A 26,394-nucleotide genomic window follows, 5' to 3' on the forward strand; every position below is an offset into this window, starting at 1 on the left:
TTCCAGGAGTCAGACTATTTTCTGTAAGATCCCTCACCTGTATTTGATGAACTAAGGCTGTGGGTGAACCAATGCATGGGAACCTTGTATTCAGTAGCCAAAGCATTGGATGAACCAAAAAGTGGGAACTTTGTTTTCGATAGTCAAGGCATTGGATATGTTTGGCCTTCAGCTCCTCACAAGGAAGCATGAACTGATATAAAAAAATAACCTTCAAGGATTGTTTCATCCTTTGACTTTAATAATTAAGTACAAAGCATATCCGAGTCTCAAACAATTTTCTCAGGAAACTGAATGATAGTATAATTGGCAGAACATAATAGAAATTATGTCTGAGCACATGTTATCCTAGGCTGTTGCTTAATATGACAGCCCTTTAAATATTTACTTTAGATATGTAGAACCAGTTCGTCAAATGAAATTTCACCCATAAGTTCATTCTGTAAAACACGGAACAGAATTGCCCCACGGCTTGCCCATCCATTCATTCTTTGCAGGAAATGTTGACTCAAGGGCCCTCCATATACCAGGAACTGTTCTAGTATATGGTAGTGGGTAAAAATGAGCACTAATCACCACTCTCATGGACTCATAGTTTAATTGAGGGGAAAAACAGTAAATGAACAAATATATGTTATTCATAATAACAAACTCATATTGGGACCTTAATTTGTGCCAAGAACTCTTTAAAGCCCTTTACATTGGCATTTAATTCACGTGATACCTTTGTGACATAGGAACTGTTCATTTACACCAGTTTCATAGGAGATAAACTGAGGCAGAGAGAAATGAAGAAACTTGCCCAAGTTTCATGCTACTTGTAAGTAGCAAAGCCAGGAATGAAACCCAGGCAGTGTGTTTCCAGAATCTGTGGACTTAACCCCTAGACTGCACTGACTCTACATATGAAATAGGTCTGGCGTTGCAAGTTCTCTGGACGAAAATCAATCAGGAGAGGGGAAGACGTGCTGGGCTTGGCCACATCCTTGGTTCCTTTACAAAAATTTTGAAATAAGAGTGCTAATTCTCTAAGCACTCTTTCTGCACCAATATTTATAGAATTCTCTTAAGCAGAGTCTAAGGAGAAAAAAGGATTAAATATATATATATATATATGTACCCTATAGATTGCTCCTCTGTTACAGAAATTGCTCCTTGGGAGCAGCTAGTTAATGGGTTGGATTGCATTTATTTTCCGTTTATTAGATATCTTTCACTACATACAATGTGTGGTGCTTATATAGTCTTCACAGTGAGTTGTTTATATGATGTCATCATTTGTTCATAACTTCTGACAATTAAAAGTTCAGAACTTCTGATAATTCTAATCATGACTTAAGCCCCTTCCTGGTAGCAGGTGAAGTACTTCTTAAGATAGTAAAGATTCTGGGTCTTCTTTCCTCCAAGAGAAACATAATCCTTGATCTGTTCCTGCCAGTTGTCAGTGTTTGAAGGAAGTCAATTCATATCTGCAGGTTGGTCAAAAGTATTAAATGATTCTCGCCGGAGAGCGTTCTTCTCAGCGATTTAAAGAGCCTGCTGTTTCCTTCATGATTAAGAAAAGAAACCTGACAGCATTAACCTGGCTTGCAGTGTCTTCTCAGGAATATGAAAATGTAGGATTTTCTCAGGTTATTCAAGGCTGTCAAAGGAAACAGATGATGCCTTGGCACTTTGTTTGCATGTTTGAGCATTAATACAGAGAAGAGTCTCGCACTCATGGGTTTTTATGTCTGTCTCCTCCCCATGGCAGGGCTGTTTAACGACGCCCAACTCGCCCTCGGTGTACTCACGCTCCATTACGTTGGGTCCATCCCTGTCGCTGAGCAACGTCTCAGGTATATCTGTGAAATCGGAGATGAAGAAACGCCGAGCCCCTCCTCCTCCTTCCCTGCCAAGTACGGGGGCACCTGTTCAAGACAAGGCATCGGAAAAGGTAGGGAAAAGGGTGGTTTTCAAAATCAGTGCATCTTTGAAATAAACCAACCACGTCTCTAGAAGTAGCCTTCAAACACTATAATCCCTCAAGTTTGTGGCTGTAGCAATTGGAGTGCAAAGGGTGACTGTTTGAACTTTACTTACAAATAGAGATGAGATACTGCTCTGCGTATTTTTATATCTTTAGTACTAAAAGACTTATGCTTGTCGATAAACATTTATTTTATTTTTATCATGAAATTTTGGGCATAATTGTGATCGCTTAATGACAAAACTGCGTGGCTAGGGAGCTTATAAAGGGATGATATATAATAGAGTAAAGATGCCCCAAACAATTCAGATTCACAGGAAGCCTGAGAATATTCTTACATATTGAGTTACTCTACATATGATATGATATTTATTTTGTGGAGGCTTGGTATTTAAGAAGGCTCCTTTTTTTTTTTTTAATGTTTATCTTCAGAATAACTTAATGTCTTTGAGAGTGATTAAACCATTATCTGGTTGACTGAAAGCAGGCCACCTTTTGCCCTCGGGAGCTGAGATACTTTTGTGGTGTTATTTGGGCTTTTTTCCTCCATCTACCTACATATTATTTGAAATATCAAACCTTCACTTTCCAATGGGTAGGACACTCTTTGACAGTAACTCCTCTTCTCATGGCTTAGAATGTGACACTGTAAAATAGGCCAAGTGAGGTTTTATGTTTCTTAATCCGTCCTTATTGGGGTGGAAGTGGTAGGGACAACACTCACTGGCAGGCCAGGATCTGCTCCTGCTTTTGTCTCCCAGGAGGCTGAGCTCCCCAAGGTGAATCAGGCTGTGCCCCCGAAGCATGGTCCTACTTCAACCGAATTCTAAGATATTAGATCTACCCGGTAGATTGAAGATAAGGATGTTATTATTCTTCCTTGAGCTGAGATGTCTGTGATTGACTCGAATCCTAGGTTCCTGCAGAGAGATCACCAAATGAACACTATCATTTACATCAAGCATATTTAAAGTCCCTTGGTTCCTTTTTGACCACTTTCAAGTGCACAATTCTGTGATGTTAATTACATTCATAGTATTGTGGTACCATCACCAACATCCATTCCCTAAACTTTTCATTGCCTCATACAGAAACTTTGCACCCATTAAGTAATCACTCCCTCTGTATTTCTTTAATTTGCTTGGATTTTAAATGCTAACTAGCAGGTTCTGAACTTCTTCATAACACACAGGCCATATTGACAGCATTAGCTTTTTTCCACTGGTATCCCACTGGGAATGCCTTTGCTTTTGGTTGGGACAGTTCTTCCTTTAGCGGTAAAAAAGTATGAATTCCAGGATCGGCCTTGTTTAAGCTTTTTTTCTTTAGTAAGAATTGCATTTTCCTAAGGCAATAGAATGTAGCTGCTGAACTGCATCAACATTTTAAAAATATCTTCCACCCAGGAAAGAATTTGTTGTGTTTTTTCCAATTTTAATGGGATTATCCACAATGGGTAATGCTTTAGTGAGAAAATGTACAGTAAGGAGAGAATTGGGAAATCTGAATGAAAAATAAATGGTTCTCTGTACCCTGTAGAATGAACAGAGTTTCCTCTAAAGCAGTAAAAGTTTTTTACTGAAATCTGTTTTATTTGGCACAGACTGAGCGGAGAAGTTGGCTCTCTGAAACCATCTCTGTTTTAAGCATGAGTGGCATATGGATTAGATTTAGGCATTTGCTATGAACATGCTTTTTCTTTTCTGTTTTTTTAATGAAAAGTATTTTGCTATTTACTGATTTCTGGGAAAGAAACCCAAATTTGTATTGTCATCGTCATTGGGGAAGAACGTCAATTCCTTCTTCGTGAACTTCCTTCCATAAAAAGATAAGATGTTTATTTGGAAAACCTTATTTATATGCAACTGTTACTAACACCAAGATCCTGAATAAGGAGAGAGAAAAGGTTTATTTTCAAGGACATGACTCATTTATAAGAAAATAAGAATGTTTAAGTTTTCATATTTTAAAAAACTTTAAAAAATTAAATATTTACTAGAGGTGCAATAATTTCAGCCATCTTCAAGTGCATCTGATATTTTAAAAAAATCTTTGCATTTAGTATTTATTACTTTATTATACAGCTCATGATTTGATTGTTAGTATTTGCTATTTCTGAAAGTAATTTTCAGAGAGATTTTTCTGAACGTGTTAGAGCCAATTAAATAAATGAATGATGTCCTTGTGCAAATCTCTTAGCCAAGACATTGGTAAGAGACATATTATCCTCCAGGAGAGTGACAGAGCTACTCTTTTGTGGGAACCTTCAAATCTGTTTCCCATAATAAAAGGAATATATTTTTAATTATGTGGCCCCTTCAGATAGGAACGATATATTATATACAATGACAGTATCATATGCTAAGGCAGTGTTTCTCAAACTCGAGTGAGCATCAAAATCACCCAGATGGCTTCTTAAAAGCATAAATTACTGAGCCCCACCTCCAGATTTTCTGATTTAGTAGGTTGAGGGTGGGGTCTGAGAATTTGCATATTTTATTAGTTCCCAGATGATGCTGTTGCTGCTACTCTGCAGAACCCCACTTTGAGAACCACTGCCGCTCCAGAGAAAGCCACCTCCCTGATCCACCCACTCGGAACTTAGATTAGTCAAATGTGAGGGTTCACTCAGTGCAAATATTTTTAATGGTTTTGGAGAGATTCTTCAGCAGAGAAGTTACCTGAAAATGAATGAGTGTATGCTGTGGAACAATATAATTTTATATAATTACTATAACCTAGAGTTAACCAAGGGCTAAATTATAGGTTAAAATAAAAGAATATAGGGTGGGGCTCAGATATTAGCGTTCACTTCTCTCTGGGACGCCAGGAATTATTATAACCATAGAGTTAACCATGGGCTAAAGCTATTTGTTAAAATAAAAATATATATGGTGGGGCTGAGATATCAGCTTTCACTTCTCTCTGGGGCACTGGGAATGCTCGCCTGAAGGAACTATCTGTTCTGGGCAGAATTTTTCTTTTTCATCTTCTAAGTCCCATGCTGTCCCCACCCCACCCTGCTCTGCACTTAGAGCACTCTGCCTTTGTCCTTGACCTGGATTCACTCCTGAGAATTCTCGCTGCTGGCACCTGCATTTGGCCAGAGGTCCCTTTCTATACCAAATCTTCGGCAACATGGTCCCAAGTAGAGTTTTTTGCCTCTAATTTGCTCCTGAACCAGTCCCACATTTTTCGCACTTCTGCTGCCCTTATGTCATCCAGGGTCAGCACTAGCATAACAGGCTGGCAGCCTTGAGCTCCATTCACCTATGTGCCTCCACTTCCTCATCCGTTAAATGGCATGATAAGTCAGCACTGACACGAGTGTGTTTCCGTGCTGCGGCTATGGGCTCACAAGCCACTCTCCTTGGCTCACATCCCAGCTCTGCCATGACTTGTAACATGACCTTGGGCAAGTTACTCAACCTTCTGTGGCTCCTTTCTCACATGTGTGCCTTACATGCAGCACTGCTGTGACAAATACCACTACATGGCTTAAATGAGAAGAATTTATTGTCTCATGGTTTTGGAGGCTACAAGTCCGACTTCAAGTTCTTGGCAGGGTTCTCGTTGTCTTGGATACTGTAGAGTTCCAACAATCACTCAACACATGGCGATCTCTCTTGCTCTGTGTCCAGTCCTCTGGTTTCCAATAACTTCTGGCTCCTACTGGCTCTGGCTGCATCCAGATTTCCTCCACTTATAAGACTCCATTTATATGGATTAAGGCCCACCCTGATTCAATGTGGTCTCATCTAAATAGGATCTTTGAAGATTGTATTTACAAATGAGTCCACATCTTAACTAATAATAACATCTTCAAAGGTCCTGATTACAAATAGACTTATACCCGCAGGACAGGGGTTAGGACTTGAGCACGTCTTGGTGGAGGACATGATTCAATCCCTGTTTCAGTTTCCTGGGTTGTTCGATCAAATGCCACAAAATGGGTTGGGTTAAACAATGGGCATTTATTTGCTCACGGTTTTGAGGCTAAAAGAAAGTCCAAATCAAGGTGTCATCAAGGTGATGCTTTCTTCCTGAAGACTGGTATTCTGGGGCTGGCTGCTGGCAATCCCAGGTCCTTCTCTATCACATGGCAAGGCACATGGCGGCTCTCCTGGCCTCTCCATTCTCTTTCAGGTCCCATGGAATTTCAGCTTCTTGCTTCTGTGGCTTTCTCTCTATCTATATAATTTCATTCTTCTTATAAAGGACTCCGGTAATAGGATTCAGACCCATCCTGACTGAGGTGGGCCACACCTTAACTGAAATAACCTCTTCAAACGGTCCTATTTTCAATGGGTTCATGCCCACAGGAATGCATTAGGTTTGGAACAGGTTTGTCTGGGGTACGTACAGCTCCAAACCACCACAGTCCCCAACAGCGTGCACTCTGTACAAAGGAGTGAAGGCAGAGCCAGCCAACATCCTGTTGAGGGGTTGGGGCCACCAGCATGCCTGAGGCAGGGAGGGCTGGAGGTGGGGATAAAGGCACCGTGGCCCCCAGCCAGGACCTGCATCAACCAAGAGGCAGATTGTACTTAAAATCTGAATTCCTATTGCTACGAATGCCAGACGTCTAATAAAAAATCTCCAATCCCCTGGAACAGGTACATTTTGTGGAACAATATCAACATCCTCTCCTCCTCTCATATCAGCATCTTCCCCTCTTGGCCAGACTGTGAACACCCCGCTCACTATTCCGCATCTTTGAAAAATTGTAGAGGAGAAAAGAGTTTTGCCTCCTTTGAGACCTGGGATTCTTTGTTCAAACAGAATGGGAATAGAATATTGTCAAGAAATCCTTACTCAGGTGACTCAGTTTATCTATTAAAGATTGAAACAACAATTATAAATCATCGTTGTTATAAATCATCTTCATTGGTACAACCCTTTGTGCGTTACAAAGCAGTTTACTTCATTTTTTATCTCTATTGAATGATTAAAAATAGGTAATTTGTGGAAAGTTCACTAAGTGATGTGTTATTTTCCACAAATATATAATAAAGGGCTATTCATTAATGTAACCAGACAATATACATTTATCATGCTCCTGCTTTTATGCCAGATGCTAACTATAGATCCTTTTAATATAATTAAATGGTAATTTAATAACATTTAAAAATAATTCAGGTTTTCTTTTATTCTGTATTATGTGAATTATTGCTTTCCTTATGTTCAGTACCACAAAAGTCCAACATGATAATTTCATTTGCACATTACCTCAAGTGAAAAGTATTGGGACTAAATAATTCGTGACCTTGGCTACCAAAATGAGAGGTGATGGTGGCTTGGGTGGTGATCAGTTATTCTTATCACCCAAAATAGATTTTTCTGTGAAAACTTTTCTAACGTATTCAACAATATTCATTGAACAGCTTCTGTGTACAAAGCCCTGTACTAGGAAACATGAGTTGCTATTCATTACTTTAATATCTCAATACATTGAATTACATTGCATAAGAATACAGTATTTTATCCTGCATCAATAATTAGGATAATCTGTGTATATTGTAAATTTAATTGAAAGTATTACTACATGAAGTCCCATTTTCTGGACCATCATGAGAGGTAAGTAACTGGAATATTACAAGAAGTCATAAGGTTACTCTGACTGGACTCAAAGATACATATCATCAAGAAGCAAAGTTTCTGCTGGATCATAGTCAAACTTAAAGCCTGTTTCAGGAAGTGATGTATCTCCAGTCATCTGTTCATGTTTATGATATTGCCCTGCAGCCCACCGCACAGGGTTCAGAGAGAACACCCCAAGGGGAGGTGTGCTCCAGCAGCCCTTATATTGTAGCTCCTTCAAGGAGCAGAGCAACAGGGTGGTTGTTTTAGTTTCCTAGGCTACTTAAAGCAAATACCATGAAATGAGTTGGGTTAAACAACATGAATTTAGTTGCTCATGGTTTTGAGGCCAGGCAAGTGTCCAAAGTGAGACATCATCAAAGCAATGCTTTCCTTCCAAAGACTGGTTGCTGGCGATCCTTGGCTCCTCTGCCTCATGGCAAGGCGCATGGAGGCGTATCCTGGTCTCTTCCTTATCGTCTGGGTTCCATTTCAGCTTCATGTTTACTGTGGCTTTTCTTTCTCTGTCTCTCTGTATTCATTCCATTTATAAAAGACTCCGGTAATAGGATTGAGACCCATCCTGATTGAGGTGGGCCACACCTTAACTGAAGTTACGTCACTGAAAGATCCTACTTACAATGGGTCCACACTCACAGGAATGGATTAATTTAAGAACATGTTGCTCTGGGGTACACATAGCTGCAAACCACCACAGTAGTAATTCCATTTCACCAACAGGACTCCAGACTCAAGTTTTCAATCTCCTTTTTGGATCAATATGTTTTGTTTGCTAAAATGAACATAAATATTTCCTCATTTCTCCCAACAAGGACTTGAGGTAAATGTGAATTCTTACCCTTGTGAAGTCATCCTTTGAGGATTTTCCCTGCAGTGAAGTGTGCTTTACGCTTACTTCTCCCCTGCCTCCTCGGCCCTGCAGTTCCTTCTCTATTCAGTCTCACACCCCTACCCTCTTCCTTGTTCCCTCCTCCTCCATCTCTTCCTCTCCACCTTTTCTGGCTCCCTCCATTCATTGCCTTGTCTTGCTTCCTCTCTCTGTGCTTGATACTTTCCTGCAACCTCAGTTTGGCTTCTTTGCTCTCCAGATATCCTGTTAAATGTCCTTCTCTCAGTTTGGCCTTCTGATACCCCCAACCAGGTTTCTTTAAAGTAACATATATGTGCCACATTTTGAGAGGGCCATTTGCAAAACACTTCTACCTATATTGTTTGATTTAAGCCCCACAAGGATGCCAGGAGATATAGATAATTGTGAGTTCCTTCTTCAGTTGAGGACACTGAGTTTCAGACAAGACTGAGCTGCAGAGACTACCACATCTCCAGGGACTGCTGAGACTGGTTGCAATCCAGCTCTGCTTCCTCCAGAGCTGCTGAGCCCTCCCCAAGGCCTGTCATCCCTCCCAGCCATAGGGCTGGCACCTTCCCTCTCCACCCGCCAAAGAGGGGAAGACGAAATGAACCTGGACTCTGAGCATGAGATACATTCATTCTATGACTTTGTAGAAGATGAATAAAAAACTTAGAGAAGAAGAAGGTGTCAAGTCAAGGAGTGGTTTCCTGTGCATCTGGGGCCTCATCTTAGAGTTTGAATAGACTTCAAATTAAATAAACTGTGGACTCCTCAGCATAAATTAGCTGCCGGGGATGTTACTTCCGATGTGGCAGAAGTCTTTCCACTTCCTTCACTGTGAAGTTGGATAACACAACTTAATGTTTTGGAATATCATGGTAGTACTGGGTTTCCTTTTCGTTTTATAGGGTCATTCCCTCCTGCGGAGGTCAAGAACAATGCATGGCATTAGCAAGTTGTGTTTTTCCAAAGGTCAACTCAACAATGCATCTTTTCCACCAGAAGAGTTGAGTCAATGCAAATGGCTCCTTTTCCACTTGCAGGTTACACTAAAGTAAAAAACTTTCTCATCTTTCTAAAGCACAACTCAATATGTCTTCCTCTTCCCTTAAACGGGAAAGGAGGTTTCCTCTTACAGGCTCTTGCTCTGACAGATCTTTTGGTTTTTTGTGTGCTTGTTTTTGTATTTTTAGGCCCTATTGTGAATGGGTTTCTTTCTTTGGAAAATTCAAAGTCTTAGTTGAAAAAAGGAATTGCTATGAACTATCTCCTCAACAGTGCCCCCCTCCCCACTTTTTTTTCCAAAGCAGGATGCAGCAAGAGAGTTTCTGTCAAAAGAAAATGTACTTTCCCAACTGCACCTTTTGCTTTAACCAAGTCCAACGTCTTCTAGATTTGTGCCCTGTTTCTTTGATCCCCCTCAAAATAAAAACAGAATTATTCCCTAAGGCACCAGTCATCTCTGGTTTTGGTGGTGGATGGCCAGCCTGACACAGGTAGGGAGTTGAGCACCCATCCTCACAAACACACCTGTCCCTTTCCATCGGCATCATGCACTATTTCAAGAAATTGTGTTTCACAACAGTTGTGATTTTCTAATTCTGTGTCTTTGTAGAGTTTCTTCATGTTTTTAGCTCTTCTCAGAACAGTCTTCAACAGGTCAGTAATACTCCAATATTTATACAGGGACCACCAATCACAAGCTTTAAACAGATTGAATCTATTATGTCCCCCACAAAAGCCATGTGCTTTTAATCCGGTCTTGTGGGTACAGACTTATTATAGGGGGGATCTTTTGATTAGGTTGTTTCCATGGAGATTTGGCCCACCCTACTGTGGGTGAGACCTTTAAATTAGATTGCTTCCATGGAGGTGTGACCTGGCCTATTTAAGGTGGGTCTTGATTAGTTTACTGGAGTCCTTAAGAGAGCTCAGGGGCCAACCCAGACCCAGTCACTTGGAGATGCAGACAGAAAGATGTTTGGAGATGCTAAGCTAAGAGATGAAGTCCAGAGTTTGCCCCAGAGAAGCTAAAGGAGGACCCCCATACACTTAAAGAGAAACACCCTGGGAAAACAAGCAAGGATGCACAGGAACTGAAAGAGAGAAGCTAAGAGAGACAGATGCCCAGAGACATTTTGGAGAAAGCTATTTTGAAACACAGCCCAGAGCAAAGGATCAGCAGATGCCAGCCATGTACGTGCCTTCCCAGCTGACAGAGGTGTTCCGGATGCCTTCAGCCTTTCTTCACTGAAGGTATCCTCTTATTGATGCCTTAGTTTGGGCATTTCTATGGCCTTCAGACTGTAAATTTGTAGCCTAATAAATCCCCTTTATAAAAGCCAATCCATTTCTAGTATTTTGCATAATGGCAGCTTTAGCAAACTGGAGCACTGCCTATTACCCACCCCCATGGCCTTGAGCACAGGGGTTGCCAGTGTCCATTCACTTGGCTGGATCCCAGACCTGGGACAATGAATTGTTCCCCGTTGTCCCCAGCCATAAGCACAATGCTTGGCACACAGTGGATCCTCAGGAAACTTTTCATGAACAGGTAAATGTGGCTCAATGATCAAAGCATATACGAGTAATTGTCTCTCCAGAGGGAGGTATCTGGTGACACTCACAGAGAGGTTTGCCTTGTTTTCAGTCAATGACTTGGATGTTGTGCTGATCAAATGGAGGCTTAGGTAGATGGATAGCAGATAAACAGTCTGGCTGAGCTGGATCCAGAGTGACTTAGTAAGCTGGCCTGATGAGTAACCTCTAATGACACGACATTGGGTGAGGATAGGTGATCCTCACTGATTCAGGGTCTTCAGTGACCTCCATCAGTCACTTCTGTTCCCTACATGCCCTAGACCCTGGGAGAGAGGAGCTCCAGCCCCATGTCCCACCCACCCTCCTCAATATGCCCCAGTCCAGGCCTGACCCTTTGGCCCCTTAGATTTCAAGTGTAGGAATGGAGGTGCCTGGCTAAATAGCTGCACCACCAATTTTGGTAGTGCCAACAGTCAGTGAAAAGTGAAAAGGTTACCACAACCTTAGCCTCTACTAAGAGACCTGTGATGGTCAGGGCAAAGGAGGAGGCCCACTTGTTGTGCTGCTGGTAAAGGCTGGGCATTGAGTAAGTGTGTGCCAAACACTATAGTTGAAGAGAAAAAAATCTAAAGAATGCCTAGAAAAAAATATTCTGGGAATTGAAGAGTCTAAAATTTACCATGACTTATAAAAATAGCAGAAATTAGAATATTTAACTGAAAAAAGTAAAGATGCACTGAACTTTATATCCATCATGAACTCCATCAGGCAGAGACGGGTTAAGGAGGCTGTGACTTCGTGGGAAAATTACTATGTGACCAAAATAAATAGCATTTACTTACATTATCTTGTTGAATCCTCCCCAAATCCCTAAAGAATGGGATTGTTGTCTCCTTTTTCTAAATGAGGGAGCACAGAGTCTTTAAGTAACTTGCTCAAGGTCACCACAGTTAGTACCACTAAAGAGCAAGGATAAAAATGCATCTGAGAAAAGCCTTTGTAGAAGCAATCCTAGTCTGAATGTTTACCTCGCATAAGACTGCATATCACTTAAGGTTAAAGGAAATTGGGGTACTGTCTGTATACAAAGCAGTTTTCTTGGCCAAAACTTCAAGGATGAATAAGATTTGGTCCTTCATTTGTAAGCTCTCTGTTTTCAGTTGGAGCAGACAATGTATGCCCCCCTCAATACCAGAGAATGGCCTTTGTGTGGGGAGGCTGCAGTGTGTGGACCCTGTACAATAACTACAACATTGTTTTTTATGAGTCTACCCTGTTTTGGTTTGCCCAGCTGCTATGACAAATACCAACACAGAGGGCTGACTTAGACAACATGCGTTTATTGGCTCATGCTTTCAGGGGCAAAAAGTCCAAAATCAAGGTGTTTAGCAAGTGTGCTGGTTTGAATGTATTATGTCCCCCAAAACACCATTATCTTTGATGTAATCTTGTGTGGGCAGATATATCAATGTTGATTATGTTGTAATTCTTTGAGTGTTTCCATGGAGATGCGACCCACCCAACTGTGGGTGATGACTCTAATTGGTTAGTTTCCACGGAGGTATGGCCCTGCCCATTCAGCATGGGCCTTGATTAGTTTACTGGAGCACTATATAAGCTCAGACAGAAGGAGCGAGCTTGCTACAACCAAGAGGGATACTTTGAGGAATGCACAGGAGCTGATAGAAAAGCTGCAGATGAGAGACAGTTTGAAGACAGACATTGAAAGCAGACTTTTGCTTCGGAGAAGCTAAAAGAGGACAAACACCCCAACAGCAACTGAGAGTGACATTTTGGAGAGAAGCTGAAGCCTAGAGAGGAACGTCCTGGGAGAAAGCCATTTTGAAACCAGAACTCCGGACCAGATGCCAGCCACTTGCTTTCCCAGCTAACAGAGGTTTTCTGGACACCATTGGCCATCCTCCAGTGAAGGTACCCGATTGCTGATATGTTACCTTAGACACTTTATGGCCTTAAGACTATAACTGTGTAACCAAATAAACCCCCTTTATAAAAGCCAGTCCATTTCTGGTGTTTTGCATCCGGCAGCATTAAGCAAACTGGAACAGCAAGGCTATGGTTTCTCCCCCAAACTCTGTAGCATTCAGGCCCTGGCTTGCTGTAATCCTTGGGGTTCTTTCACCTGCATCTCCACCTCTAGTCACATAGTGATCTCTCCTTGTGTCAGTTCTTCCAGTTTCCACTGACTTTTGGCTTCTCCTGTGTAGCCTTCTCTGTCTTCTGGCTTCTGGTTTTCTGCCTTTAAAGCCCTCCAGTGGATTAAGACCCACCCTGATTCAGTCGGCCATAACTTAACTTAAAATAGCATCTTCAAAACAGCCAATTTACTCATGACTTCCCGCCAATAAGAATGCAAATCAAGATGAAGAACCTTTCTTTGGGGTACGTAATCCAACCTACCACATACCCTAATCCCCATCCCAGGGAAACTATCAGTATTAGAAAGGCCATCTTTGATACTAGGCCAGCAACAAGGCTGGATGAAGGCAATTCTTCCAAATTCTTTCCAATAGGAGGCACACGGATCATTGAGAAAATCATGGCAAGGACCTATCCTTTCTGGTTGGTAGAAGTTTACTGGTTAATCGGAGATGAAAGGCCAGTGTACTAGCCCAATCAATCATTTATGGAAATGCAATTTCAGCAGAAAGACTTTTTCCATGGCTTCTGGGCAGCAAAGACACATTCATCCAGTTCTCACCCAACTGACGCCGAGGTGAAGAAATGGTGATGATATTATAACAGTCAACATTACATAGAGCCAATAGCAGCAACAATGTTTATTCAGCTTTTGTTGGGTTTCAGACCCTTATATGCATCATCTCATTTAATTTGATCCTTACAATATCCTTATAAAATATATATACTCTTATTATCTTCATTTTACCAATGAGGAAAGTGAAGCTTAGAAAGGTTAAGTGAGGGTATAGGGCTACTACCAGCAAGAGACAGAGCACAATATCTGACATATTCCATATATAAACTATAAAATATAAATGCTGACTGGGATGAAAAGGAAATGTGTTGCCATCAGGAGGCAGTGTGTTTGAATGGGAAAAGCACAGACTCGAATCCCGGCTGTTCACCTCTGGCAACCCAGGAGAGGATGAAGGTAAGATGGTAGCACAGTGCTGGTAGATAATGCAACATTGCAATAAGTAACTTCTGCCACTAGCTCTTATTTGTCCTAGAACTTCTCAAATGGATAGACATTTTGAAACTGAAAACCTTTTCTACTCATCATTGACAGGGAAATCATGTTTGCTATTCGAGAATCAAACCTCAAAATTAAAAGCAATTTTACAAACCTTGGAAAAAGAGTTTTCCACCATTATTCGCAGCACTCCATGGATTTGCCAATGGGACAGTTTCTTATTACTGTAGGTTCATGGAGCAAATGGTGGCTCTTTGTCAACAGCCCATTCTGCATGTGTTGGGAATAATACTGTAGTTTAAACATCTGGCAAGATCAGAATAGAATTCCTTCACCTCTACGCATGGCCTCTGTCAAAAAAATTCAGCAAAGCTGGCAAGATAGAGAGGAAGGAGACTGGGCTATTGTTCTCTATAACACCATTTTGTCAGTGGAACTGTGAAATAAACGGAGCTAACTTCATCTGGCTTGCCAGTTCCAAAGACATATAAACTTGAGAAGTCTGAAAACCATATTAAACTCATTAAAAGAAATGAAATATAAGCCATTGCTACAGGCATAGCCAGATACACTGCCATTGTATTTATAGACTATAACGTATAATATACTGTTGATTGTATATATATACTAAATGTACACTATACTATTGAGCCAACTACAGCTCAAAAATGGATAGCTGCCTATGTTTTGAAATGTTTTTATTTTTTGGCTCTACCCAGTTTCCAAAAATTTCTTCACCTGTTCATAGAGTAAGTTATGGGATTTCAAAGTCTTGACAGAACTGAAAAACAAAAAGGTAGAGCTGTCTAAAGCTCTTTGGGGGTTAGTCAAACTGCCTTCAGGTCCACATTTTAAATAAGAATTGTGCCATTTAAACTTTAAGTGTCCAGATATAAAGCATATCTGCCTGTTTACTAAATGACCAAAACTAACTCAAAACTAAACAACTGGATTTGCACTAATTCCCTTTGTAATAAACAGCCAAGTATAGTTTTGTTTGTACCCTAAAATATGGAAAAACAAAAACTTAATTTATTATGGCACACAGAATACTCTTTTTGAAAAGGTTGTGGGAAATGGAGATGGCTGAGGAGATTATCCCTGGGTGTTTAGGTTGCTTCCTTTCACACTGGCAATGGCAAAGAGGAAGACGGCATTGTGTTCAGAGAATAGACGACGTTGACTTCCTCTGCCAAAAGAAACATCCTTGGGAACCTCGTGAATCTGCCCATTGGAAAGCCTGTGAAAATAGTCAGTGCGGCAAAGGAACTTCCTTGGGTGGAAATAACCTGAATCCGATAATGGGATTTTGCAGAGAAGGAAACGAGAGCTATTTTAGTTGTTTAACATCTACATTTTGTTTATGGATTGTTTCCTCTCTGACACTTCCAGCTAAAGAAGCAGGTGTTTATTTGAAGATTAGATTCTTGTATGTTTTAAACTGTTGTGAGAGTGTGACATTTTACAGAGGCTCTCCTTAAAAACAAAATGAAAGTGACCTTGCCGCTTCCCTACAGGTTGACATTTTAGTAACATGAAGGAAATAAAAGTGGGCTTTGTGTTACAAAGTGACATTGTTTAAAATCCAGGTCTGGTATTGGTATGTTGTTCTTGTTCTATGTGGATTTTTTTTTTTTATGTATCTATTATCCTCATACTTTTTCATTTTTATCATTTTGATTTGCCTATCAGTCATGTCAACAGTCAGTATATTTCTCATTTTATAGAGAATTTGGTGAATTGTGGTTTCATTATTTTTCTTACTTTCCCATTTTGCCTCTTTTTATCCAGATATTTTGAGGATTCTTTCCAACATTGATAAAGCAATCAAAATAGTGGGTTTTAGAATAGAAATCATTATTTTAAGCTTAAAAGATAAAAGACCCTCCTAATTCCTTCCTTCAAGGCATTATTCAATCTTTGGAACTTAAAGGAGAGAGCAGAGCCGTGCACGGAAGTGCTTCTTGTCTTGAACTTTTGTTCTGATTCAGCCATACCTTCTCTGGTTTAGTTGTGGCTAATTGACATTCATATGTGGAAACCTCTGATTCACTCCCTAACTACTCTCATGCATATTTAGTCTCTGTGAAGCTTTTTTTAAAATTAAGTAATGCCACCATTTCCATTAAGTAAAATCTTTTTACTTAAATATGTGTAAATTTCTTTCCAAAATGCTTTACTGTAGCATATTTTTAGGTAAAATATTTTCAGTGAACCTTTTCAGATTGCCTTTTTGCCGGGTAGATTTATTTGAACAAACTATTTGAGTTTTAGATCCCTTCCCTTCCCTTTCCATTATTTATTTTCTCCTTAACACATTGCACCACCACACCAGCAAGATTTTGCCCCTCTCTGATACACAGTGTGAAGTTATAAAGGCTCAGTTGTTTTCTCTTTCTTTTCTTTACGGCCATATTTACTATATTTACTCCCTCCTATAGATTAAGGTCACTACAGCAAGATGCCAATAAGTTGAAATCTGAAAGTGTGTGTCATCTCTTTGCTGAGGCGGCAAGCCTGTAAGAAAAGACATCTTGTCTTCAAGTGAGATCAGTAGTTTTGTGATTGTCTGGTCCTTCTTAGCCATTTGCTATCACTTTGGCCAAGTCACTCAAAATTGCCTTGCAAATTTTCTGAGTTCTGTTTCCCCCAAAGTAAAATATGACTAATATACTTACCTGACCATATAACCAAGATTGGTTTGAAAGACTAATGCAATAATAGTACATGTGACACGGCTTACAAAATTATCCAGAATTGTAAATTATTTAAGGCCCTATATGATGGATATTCTTTTATAAGTGAGTGGTCTTGTTATGGGAATAAAGTGGTAAACATTTACATAATAGCTGACTGTCATCATTACCCCTGTTTGTGCAGAGATCACACATGTTTACTACAAATAATTTAGTTTAGCAGTCAGGTGACCTATATTTGTGGTCCAAAATCTATTTTTTCCCATTAATAACTTTTCTTGCGTCTCAGTTTCTGTATTAATGTAATCAGGCTTAAGGTGCAGTTTCCTGTTTTCGAGGTGAAATTGACCTTGCAGACTGAGCAAGGCTTAGCTCCCTCCTTCTTTTGCTTTATAAACAAGGGCCCAAGGTTAATGGACTTGCCCATGCAAGCCAGCTTGTAACAGTTTCTCAGAAAGAACTTGGCTCACTTGATTCTTAGATGGAAGCTTTTACAAGTCTTATTTCTGAAATCAGTGTTTCCACTAATATTCAGCTATTCCTTGGATATATGCTATTAGAAAATATATTATTATACCTATCATTAAGATTACAGGAGATCCTAGATAACAATTCACGTCTTTAGTGACCTAAAAGAGTTTATAAAGTTGCCAGAGAAACTTGCTTTGTAACCAAACTAAGAGAATCTGTATTTGCCATAATGTTCCTATAACTCTGATAGGTGTGTATTAACATCTGAATTAAACTGTGTAATTTGTTGAGCCTCCCTATGTGAAAGTCTCCGGTGACTTTAATTATATAGATGGCAATAAAATGCTTTATTTTATTTATTCTGGGACTTAGGAAGCTCATTTCATGTCTCAGTGTTCTAAGCTGTGGACATTGCCCTGACATCTCCTGTGGCTCAAGAAAGGTTGGACGGCATTGGTTTGCAGATGTTTTGCTTATTTTATTGACATCAACCCTTGGTTGAATCCCAGCTGTTCCAACAGTGTAGAGCACAGCTTTGGTTGTTTGGATATATGTGGTGCACTAGTATAGGCTTTGCCTTGATTTGAATCCCAGGCTCCACCAACTTAACCTGTATAACCCTGGGAAAGTTATTCTACTTCCAGGGACCCCAGATTATAAGAAAGACGAGTATACTTTTGGTCCTTGAGGCAGGCTTATGCTAACGTGTCCTTGAGTGCATTTTGAACCTGTGACTTGCTTCTAACCAAAAGGAGATGGCAAAGGTGATGGACTCTCTCCCTTGATTTCCTTTTGTTATATAAGATCCCTTCTTAGAGACTCTTGTTTGTCTTGAGGAAGCACCTATTCCTCTTGAGAACTGCCTTTGAAGAGGGCCATGTGACAGGGAACTGTGTGCAGCTCTAGGACCTGCAAGCCAGTAAGGAGCCAGTCCCCTCGGGCATACAGCTGCAAGGAAATGGATCCTTCCAGCAATCTGAATGAGCTTGGAGAAGTGTGTTTTTTTCCCCAGACAGGCCTCCAGATAATACCTGGATTGGAGCCTTATTACACCCTGAGCAGAGGACAGAGCTAAACTGTGTCTGGACTCTTGACCCATGGAAACTGTGAGATAAGAAATGAGTGTGTGTGTTTTAAGCTACTATGTGTGAGGCAAGTTGTAATGCAACATTAGAAAATGAATTCAGTACTCAGATATTTTATATAGACTCAAGAAAGTAAGCCATGCCCTCTAGGCTTTCTGGCCTGAAAACCCAGGGTCAGAATTCAGAATGGCCACCAGTCTCTGGGAAATAAGAGAAGAATACCAGAAAGGAAAAAGCCAGAGGAAGCGAGCCATAAACTCTGTTTATAAACTGTGCCCCAAACTCTGGCTGACACTTGAATCTTGCATGCAAGAGAGAGACTCCAAATAGCCTCACTAAGGATTAAAGGAATTAACTTAGATTTTGGACTGCTGCCCAAGAAACAAGATTCTCAGTGTGAATCCAGTCAACTTTTTGCTGGATAAAACAAAAGAATTAACACTCTTCAGAGACTATAAGAGAATCCGGCATCTTCTAAATGTGTATTCACTGTGTCCAGGATCCAAGTCAGCATTATTCAACATATGAAGAACAAGGAAAATGTGACCCATTCTCAAGACAGAACAGAGTCAATAAAGACCAACTAGGAGATGACCCAAATGATTAGTGGACAAAGATGTTATCAGAGTCTGTAACTATGCCTAATGACAGGAAGGAAACTGTGCTTACAATGAATGAAAAAATCTCAGAAAATTAATATAGAACAGTCAAATGGAAATTCTAAAATGAAAAAACATAATATCTTAAACAAAAGCTAACTGAACAGCTTTAACAGCAGAGTGGATTTACCAAAATAAAAAGGCAGTGAACTTAATCAGTAGAAATTTTCCAAACTAAGAAAAGTTTTGAGGAAGAAAATAACAGAGCCTCAAAGACCTGTGTAAAGATTACAAAACATCTAATATGTATCAAAAGAGTCTCAGAAGATGAGAGAAAAAATATTTGAAGAAATGAGGCCTAAGGTTTTTCCAAATTTTGTGAATGTCATAACTTCACAGATTTTAAAAGCTCAGTGAATTCAAACCAAAAGAAGTAAAAGAAAACTATGCCATCATACATCATAGTGAAACTACAAAAAAAAGGATGCATAAGGAGACTATCTTTAAAAACAACCAGGGAACAATAATACATTTCATATTGGAGAGCAACATTTTTAATATATGCTGACTTGTCATCAGAAATAATAGAAGCCAGTTAACAGTGGAACAACACTTTTAATGTGATGGCACACTCCCTTACCCACCAGCCCCCCAAGAAATGTGGTCAATTCAGGATTCTGTATTCAGCAAAAAATATCCTTCAAGAATGAAGGAAAGAGTGCAAGTACAAACGGGTGGAATAGGAAGTCTTACAAATCACTCCCTCCACTGGAAAAATGAGAGTTGGAAAAAGACTGGAATTAACTAGGTGGTAACCCTGGAACTAGGAGAGATATTTAGAACATCTACAGCAGTGCCAGGAGAAGTGAGAGGCTACTGAGAGTTCAGCTATTATAAGTGAAAGCACAAACCAATGACCAGCCCCCATTGCTCAGCCCCACAGCAGTGGCTGCAGAAACCATTGCAGTTGTGGCAACATGGCCCAGTTCCCAGGAGCAGCTGGCTGTGGCCAGGGCTGACAGAGGAAACCTCCCCCTCTAAAAGTTGGGGTTGAGGGTTGACATCAGTCTGGAGGATCCCTGAGGGACAAGCATGGAAACTGGCCTGAGTTTCAGCCCTATGGGCAGCAGCAATTCCAGCCTCCCACCAGCATCCACCTGGACTTAAAGAGCTGGTGCACCTTCTTTGGCTGTTTTGTGTTTCTTCCCCCCCTTTTTTTCCTTCTTTGTGTGGGTATTTCCTGGTCTGGAAGATCCCTGAGGGCACAACACAGACTCTGGCTTTGGTTTCAGCCCTCTCTGCAGTAGCAGCTTCTGGACTTATGCCAGCATCTCCCTGGACTTAAAGACCCAGTGCACTTTTTCATTGGTTGGGTTTCTTCTTTCTCTTTCTTGTTTTGTTTAATCTTGCAGATTCCTAAGGGACCAGTGTATATGCTACCCTTTGTTTCTCCCAGCAGCATTATCTTCTGGCCTTAAACCAGTAACTACAGGGACATATGGAGCCAGTGTGCCTCCTTCTCTTTTTCTGCTTTTTAATTTTTTGGTTGGGATGATTTTGTTTTCTCTGTTGTAGTTTTGGTTCTGCTGGAACCCTGAACCATGAGTAGGGATGCTGGCCTGGGTTTCAGTCTTGAAAGCAGCAGCTTCTGGCTTTTACAGACATATAACAAGAGACTTGGAGAGGGAGAGGCAGTGTATTTTTTTCTTCCCTTTTTTTGTGTGGCTATTTCTTCTATTTGTTAGTATTTTGTTTCTTTTTTCCTCTCTTTCTCTTTCTTCCTTCCTTCCTTTCTTTCTTTCTTTCTTTCTTTCTTTCTTTCTTTCTTTCTTTCTTCTTTTTTTCCTGGTTAATAGTCTGGCAACTAAAAAGTGGGAGAACTAGATTTCCAGTGTGATCACAGCATAATACTCAGAATGTCCAGTTCTCAACAAAAAATTACAAAGCATGCAAAGAGACAGGAAAGTATGGCATAGTCAGAAGAAAGAAAGAATTCAGTGGAAAATATTCTACAGGAAGTGAAGTCTCTAGAATTAATAACCAAAGATAGTAGAACAATGCTTATAAATAGCATCAATGAATTAAATGGAACATGGACAAAAAACTAAAGGAAATCAGCAAAACAACAAAAGAACAAGATGAGAATATCAGTAACAAGATAGAAATTTAAAAAAAGAACCAAACTCAGTAATACTATAACTGAAGTAAAAAATTAAATAGATGGGTTCAAGAGCAGATTGGAGGAGGCAGAAGAAAGGACCAGTGAACTCAAAGGCAAAACAATTGAAATTGTCCACGTTGGGGAACAGAAAGAAATAAGAATGGAAAAAAAAAAAAGAACAAATACTGAGAAATGTTTGGAACACCACCAAATGTACTAATACATGCATCAGAGGAGTCCCAGAAGGAGTAGAGAGGGATAAGGGACCAGAAAAAAATATTTGAAGAAATAATAGCAGAAAACTTCCCAAATCAAATGAAAGATATGATTATGCAAATCTAATATGCTCAACAAATACAAAGCAGGATGAACCCAAACAGATCTACATTGGTGTAAGCAGCAATATTAATATAAAATCCAGTATTATTTCATTATTGATTCTTATAATGCTCAAAATTCAAATGAATAAAAATAAGCATAAATCTTTATTACTAGGCACACAACACATAGATAAGTAATTTGTGACAAGAGCAACATAAAAACTAGGAATGGAGGGATATATGTACTCTGTAGGGTATTGAAATCAAGTTGGGATCAACACAAACTAAAATATAATAGATTTAATATGCTAAATGTAATCCCAATGGTAATGATAAAGAAGATATCTTTTAAAAATCTACCAAGAGGAAAGAGCAAGTGGTTCAAAATGGCTTATTATAAAAGACCATCTAGGGGGAGGGGCAAGATGGCGGAGTGATGAGGTGTAGGTTTTAGTTACTCCTCCCAAGCAGTAGGTAGAAAGCCAGGAACTGCATGGACCGGACACAGGAGAGCAATTTGACTTTGGGCATACTTCACACAACACTCACAAATGCATGGAACAACTGAGATCAGCAAAATCTGTAAGTTCTCCCAGCCAGGGGACCCATGTCCCTCCCTGCCAGGCTCAGTCCTGTGGGAGGAGGGGCCATCGGTGCTGGGAATGAGGAGGGAGAACTGCAGTTGTGGCTCTGATTGAAAACTCAGGCTGCTGATCCAAACTCCAAACATAGATAGTCTGAGTCCAGATATCAGAGAATCTGGGAGCAGTAAGCCCAGCAGAGAGGAGATAAGGCTAGCAAAAACAGCAAAAAAAAAAAAAAAAACCCAAAAATAAAAACAGAGACTTTTTGGAGTTCTGGTGAACATAGAATGGAGAAGGGCAGGGCTCAAACAGAGTCAGGCTGATATGCAAATCCAGACGGTGAGTTTCCTTGTCTGAAGAGCCGGTTTCTCTGCTTACTTTACTGTTCCTTAATGGCCCTAATCTCTTTGTCTCTTAGAATTTCACTAGCCCATTAGATCTGCATGGGCCCTTCTTTTTTTTTTTTTTAATCTTTTTCCCTTTTTCTAAAACAATTACTCTAAGAAGCCCATTACAGAAAGCCTCAAAGACTTGCAATTTGGGCCCAGACAAGAGCAGAGCTAAGAGAGCTCTGAGACACAAAGCAATAAGTCCAGTAGCTGAGAAAATTCACTAAACACCACAACTCCCCAAGAAAAGAGGGGCATTCCCTTACAGCCATCTTCCTGGTGGGCTGGGAACGCTCCTGCCCGGCACCAGCGCCACAGCCCAGAGCTGCCCAAACAAACCACTGTGATGGGAAGTGTTTCCAACAACCCATGCACACACCACAGTATCAGGTATGGACAAGAGCCTTTCCCAGACCTTCAGCTAATTGTCCCAGAGCAGGTAAGGTGGAGCTGTGTGAAAAGGGGAAAATTATACATGCCCCATTCAGCCATCCTTTCAGCAGACTGGGAACACCCCTACACAGCCCTGCAGCCCAGAACCTCCCTTGGGGGATGGTGCTCACCTGTGACGTAGCACAGTCTTCCCTCAGCAGAGGACCTAGGAGTGCACAGCTTGGAAGAGGGACCAACTTGCAAGTCCCAGGGAAAATACACCAATACCAAGGACTTGTGGGTCAGCAGCAGAGACAAACTGTGGCAAGACTGAACTAAAGGATTAGACTATTGCAACAGCTTTAAATCTCCAGAAACAACTGGGAGATTTGATTATTAAAGCCGTCCCCCCTCCCTAACTGCTCAGACAAATGCCCCTTATGCAGGGCAGGCAACACCAACTGCAAATGCAAGCTTGGTGCACCAGTTGGACCCCACAAGACTCACACCCCCACTCACCACAAAGACAAAGTGGGGGACAGCTGGCTTGAGGGGAATAGGACGCCACCTGCTGGTTAGTTAGAGAAAGTTTACTCCACAAAGCTGTAGATCTGGAAAATAAGAGATAAGGGTTTGAATCAGTCTACATATCCTAAAAGAACCCTATAAAGTTAAGCAAATGCCAAGAGGACAAAAACAACAGAAATTTTTAAAACATATGAAAAAAACAGATGATATGAATAAACCAAGCCCAAACACCCAAATCAAAAGATCAGAGGAGACATGGTACTTAGAGCAATTAATCAAAGAACTACAGATGAACAATGAGAGCATGGCACAAGATATAAAGGACATGAAGAAGAACATGGCACAGGATATAAAGGACATGAAGAAGACCCTAGAAGAGCATAAAAAAGAAATTGCAAGAGTAAATAAAAAATAGATGATCTTATGGAAATAAAAGAAACTGTTGACCAAATTGAAAAGATTCTGGATACTCATACTATAAGACTAGAGGAAACTGAATAGCAAATCAGTGACCTAGAGGACGACAGAACGGAAAATGAAAGAACAAAAGAAAGAATGGGGGAAAAAATCAGAAAAATCGAAATGGACCTCAGGGATATGGTAGATAATATAAAACATCCAAATATAAGACTCACTGTTGTTCAAGAAGGGGAAGAGTAGGGTAATAGTCTAGAAAGAGTATTCAAAGAAATTGTTGGGGAAAACTTCCCAAACCTTCTAAACACCATAAATGCACAAATCATAAATGCCCAGCAAACTCCAAATAGAATAAATCCAAATAAATCCACTCCGAGACATATTCTGATCAGACTGTCAAATACTGAAGAGAAGGAGCAAGTTCTGAAAGCAGCAAGAGAAAAGCAATTCACCACATACAAAGGAAACAACATAAGACTAAGTAGTGACTACTCAGAGGCCACCATGGAGGCGAGAAGACAGTGGCATGACATATATAAAATTCTGAGAGAGAAAAATTGCCAAACAAAAATTTTTTATCCAACAAAGCTCTCCTTCAAATGTGAGGGAGAGCTTAAATTTTTCACAGACAAAAAAATGCTGAGAGAATTTGCTAACAGGAAACCTGCCCTACTACTGATAGAGAAACAAAGACAGGAGAGAGAGGGATAGAGAAAGGTTCAGTACTAAAGAGATTCAGTATGGGTATGTTAAAGGATATTAAGAGAGAGAAGGAAAATTTATGTCTGACAAACATAAATAAACCAAAGGATAAAATGGCTGATTCAAGAAATGCCGTTACAGTAATAACGTTGAATGTAAATGGATTAAACTCCCCAATCAAAAGATGTAGATTGGCAGAATGGATCAAAAAATATGAACATCAATATATTGCATACAAGAGATTCATCTTAGACACAGGGACACAAAGAAATTGAAAGTGAAAGGATGGAAAAAGTATTTCATGCAAGCTATAGCCAAAAGAAAGCAGAAGTAGCAATATTAATCTCAGATAAAATAGACTTTAAATGCAAGGATATTATGAGAGACAAAGAAGGCCACTACATACTAATAAAAGGGGCAATACAACAAGAAGAAATAACAATCATAAATGTGTATGCACCCAATCAAGGTGCCACAAAATACATGAGACGAACACTGGCAAAACTAAAGGAAGCAATTGATGTTTCCACAATAATTGTGGGAGACTTCAACACATCACTTTCTCCTATAGATAGACCAATCAGACAGAAGACCAATAAGGAAATTGAAAGGCTAAACAATCAGATAAATGAATTTGATTTAACAGACATATATAGAACATTACAACCCAAATCACCAGGATACACATTCTTCTCTAGTGCTCATGGAACTTTCTCCAGAATAGATCATATGCTGGGACGTAAAACAAGCTTCAATAAATTTAAAAAATTGAAATTATTCAAAGCACATTTTCTGACCACAATGGAATACAATTAGAAGTCAATAACCATCAGAGACTTAGAAAATTCACAGATACCTGGAGGTTAAACAACACACTCCTAAACAATCAGTGGGTTAAAGAACAAATAGCAAGAGAAATTGCTAAATATATAGAGGCAAATGAAAATGAGAACACAACATACCAAAACCTATGGGATACAGCAAAAGTGGTACCAAGGAGGAAATTTATAGCACTAAACACATACATTAAAAAGGAAGAAAGAGCTAAAATCAAAGAACTAATGGATAACTTAAGAAGCTAGAAAATAAACAGCAAACTAATCCTAAACCAAGTAGAAGAAATGAAATAACAAGGATTAAAGCAGAAGTAAATGACATAGAGAACAAAAAAACAATAGAGAGGATAAATAACACCAAAAGTTTGTTCTTTGAGAAGATCAACAAGATTGACAAGCCCCTAGCTAGACTGACAAAATCAAAAAGAGAGAAGACCCATATAAACAAAATAATGAGTGAGAAAGGTGACATTACTGCAGATCCTGAAGAAATTTAAAAAATTATAAGAGGATACTATGAACAACTGTATGGCAACAAACTGGATAATGTAGAGGAAATGGACAATTTCCTGGAAACATATGAACAACCTAGACTGACCAGAGAAGACACAGAAGACCTCAACCAGCCAATCACAAGCAAAGAGATCCAATCAGTCATCAAAAAGCTTCCCATGAATAAATGCCCAGGGCCAGATGGCTTCACAGGGGAATCCTACCAAACTTTCCAAAAAGAACTGACACCAATCTTACTTAAACTCTTTCAAAACTTTGAAGAAAATGGAACCTTCCTAATTCATTTTATGAAGCTAACGTCAATCTAATACCAAAACCAGGCAAAGATGCTACAAAAAAGGAAAACTACAGGCCTATCTCCCTAATAAATATAGATGCAAAAATTCTCAGCAAAATACTTGCAAATTGAATCGAAAGAGACATTAAAAAAATCATACACCATGACCAAGTGGGGTTCGTTCCAGGCATGCAAGGATGGTTCAACATAAGAAAATCAATCATTGTATTACAACACATTAACAAATCAAAAGAGAAAAATCAAATGATCATCTCAATAGATGCTGAAAAAGCATTCGACAAAAT

General features: G+C 39.8%; 1 protein-coding gene across 6 annotated transcripts in view; it reads left to right on the forward strand.

Annotated features, from left to right (window-relative positions):
- Positions 1-26,394, forward strand: part of COBL (cordon-bleu WH2 repeat protein) — a 289,300-nt gene that overhangs the window by 173,414 nt on the left and 89,492 nt on the right. For all 6 annotated transcript variants that reach the window (XM_037837168.1, XM_037837170.1, XM_037837171.1 and 3 more), the window contains one exon: positions 1,754-1,936. In XM_037837168.1, coding sequence (XP_037693096.1) covers positions 1,754-1,936 — 183 coding nt within the window. The remainder of the gene's footprint in view (positions 1-1,753; positions 1,937-26,394) is intronic.

The sequence above is a fragment of the Choloepus didactylus genome, chromosome 5 (genome assembly GCF_015220235.1).
Source record: "Choloepus didactylus isolate mChoDid1 chromosome 5, mChoDid1.pri, whole genome shotgun sequence".
In the NCBI taxonomy this organism is placed as follows: domain Eukaryota; kingdom Metazoa; phylum Chordata; class Mammalia; order Pilosa; family Megalonychidae; genus Choloepus; species Choloepus didactylus.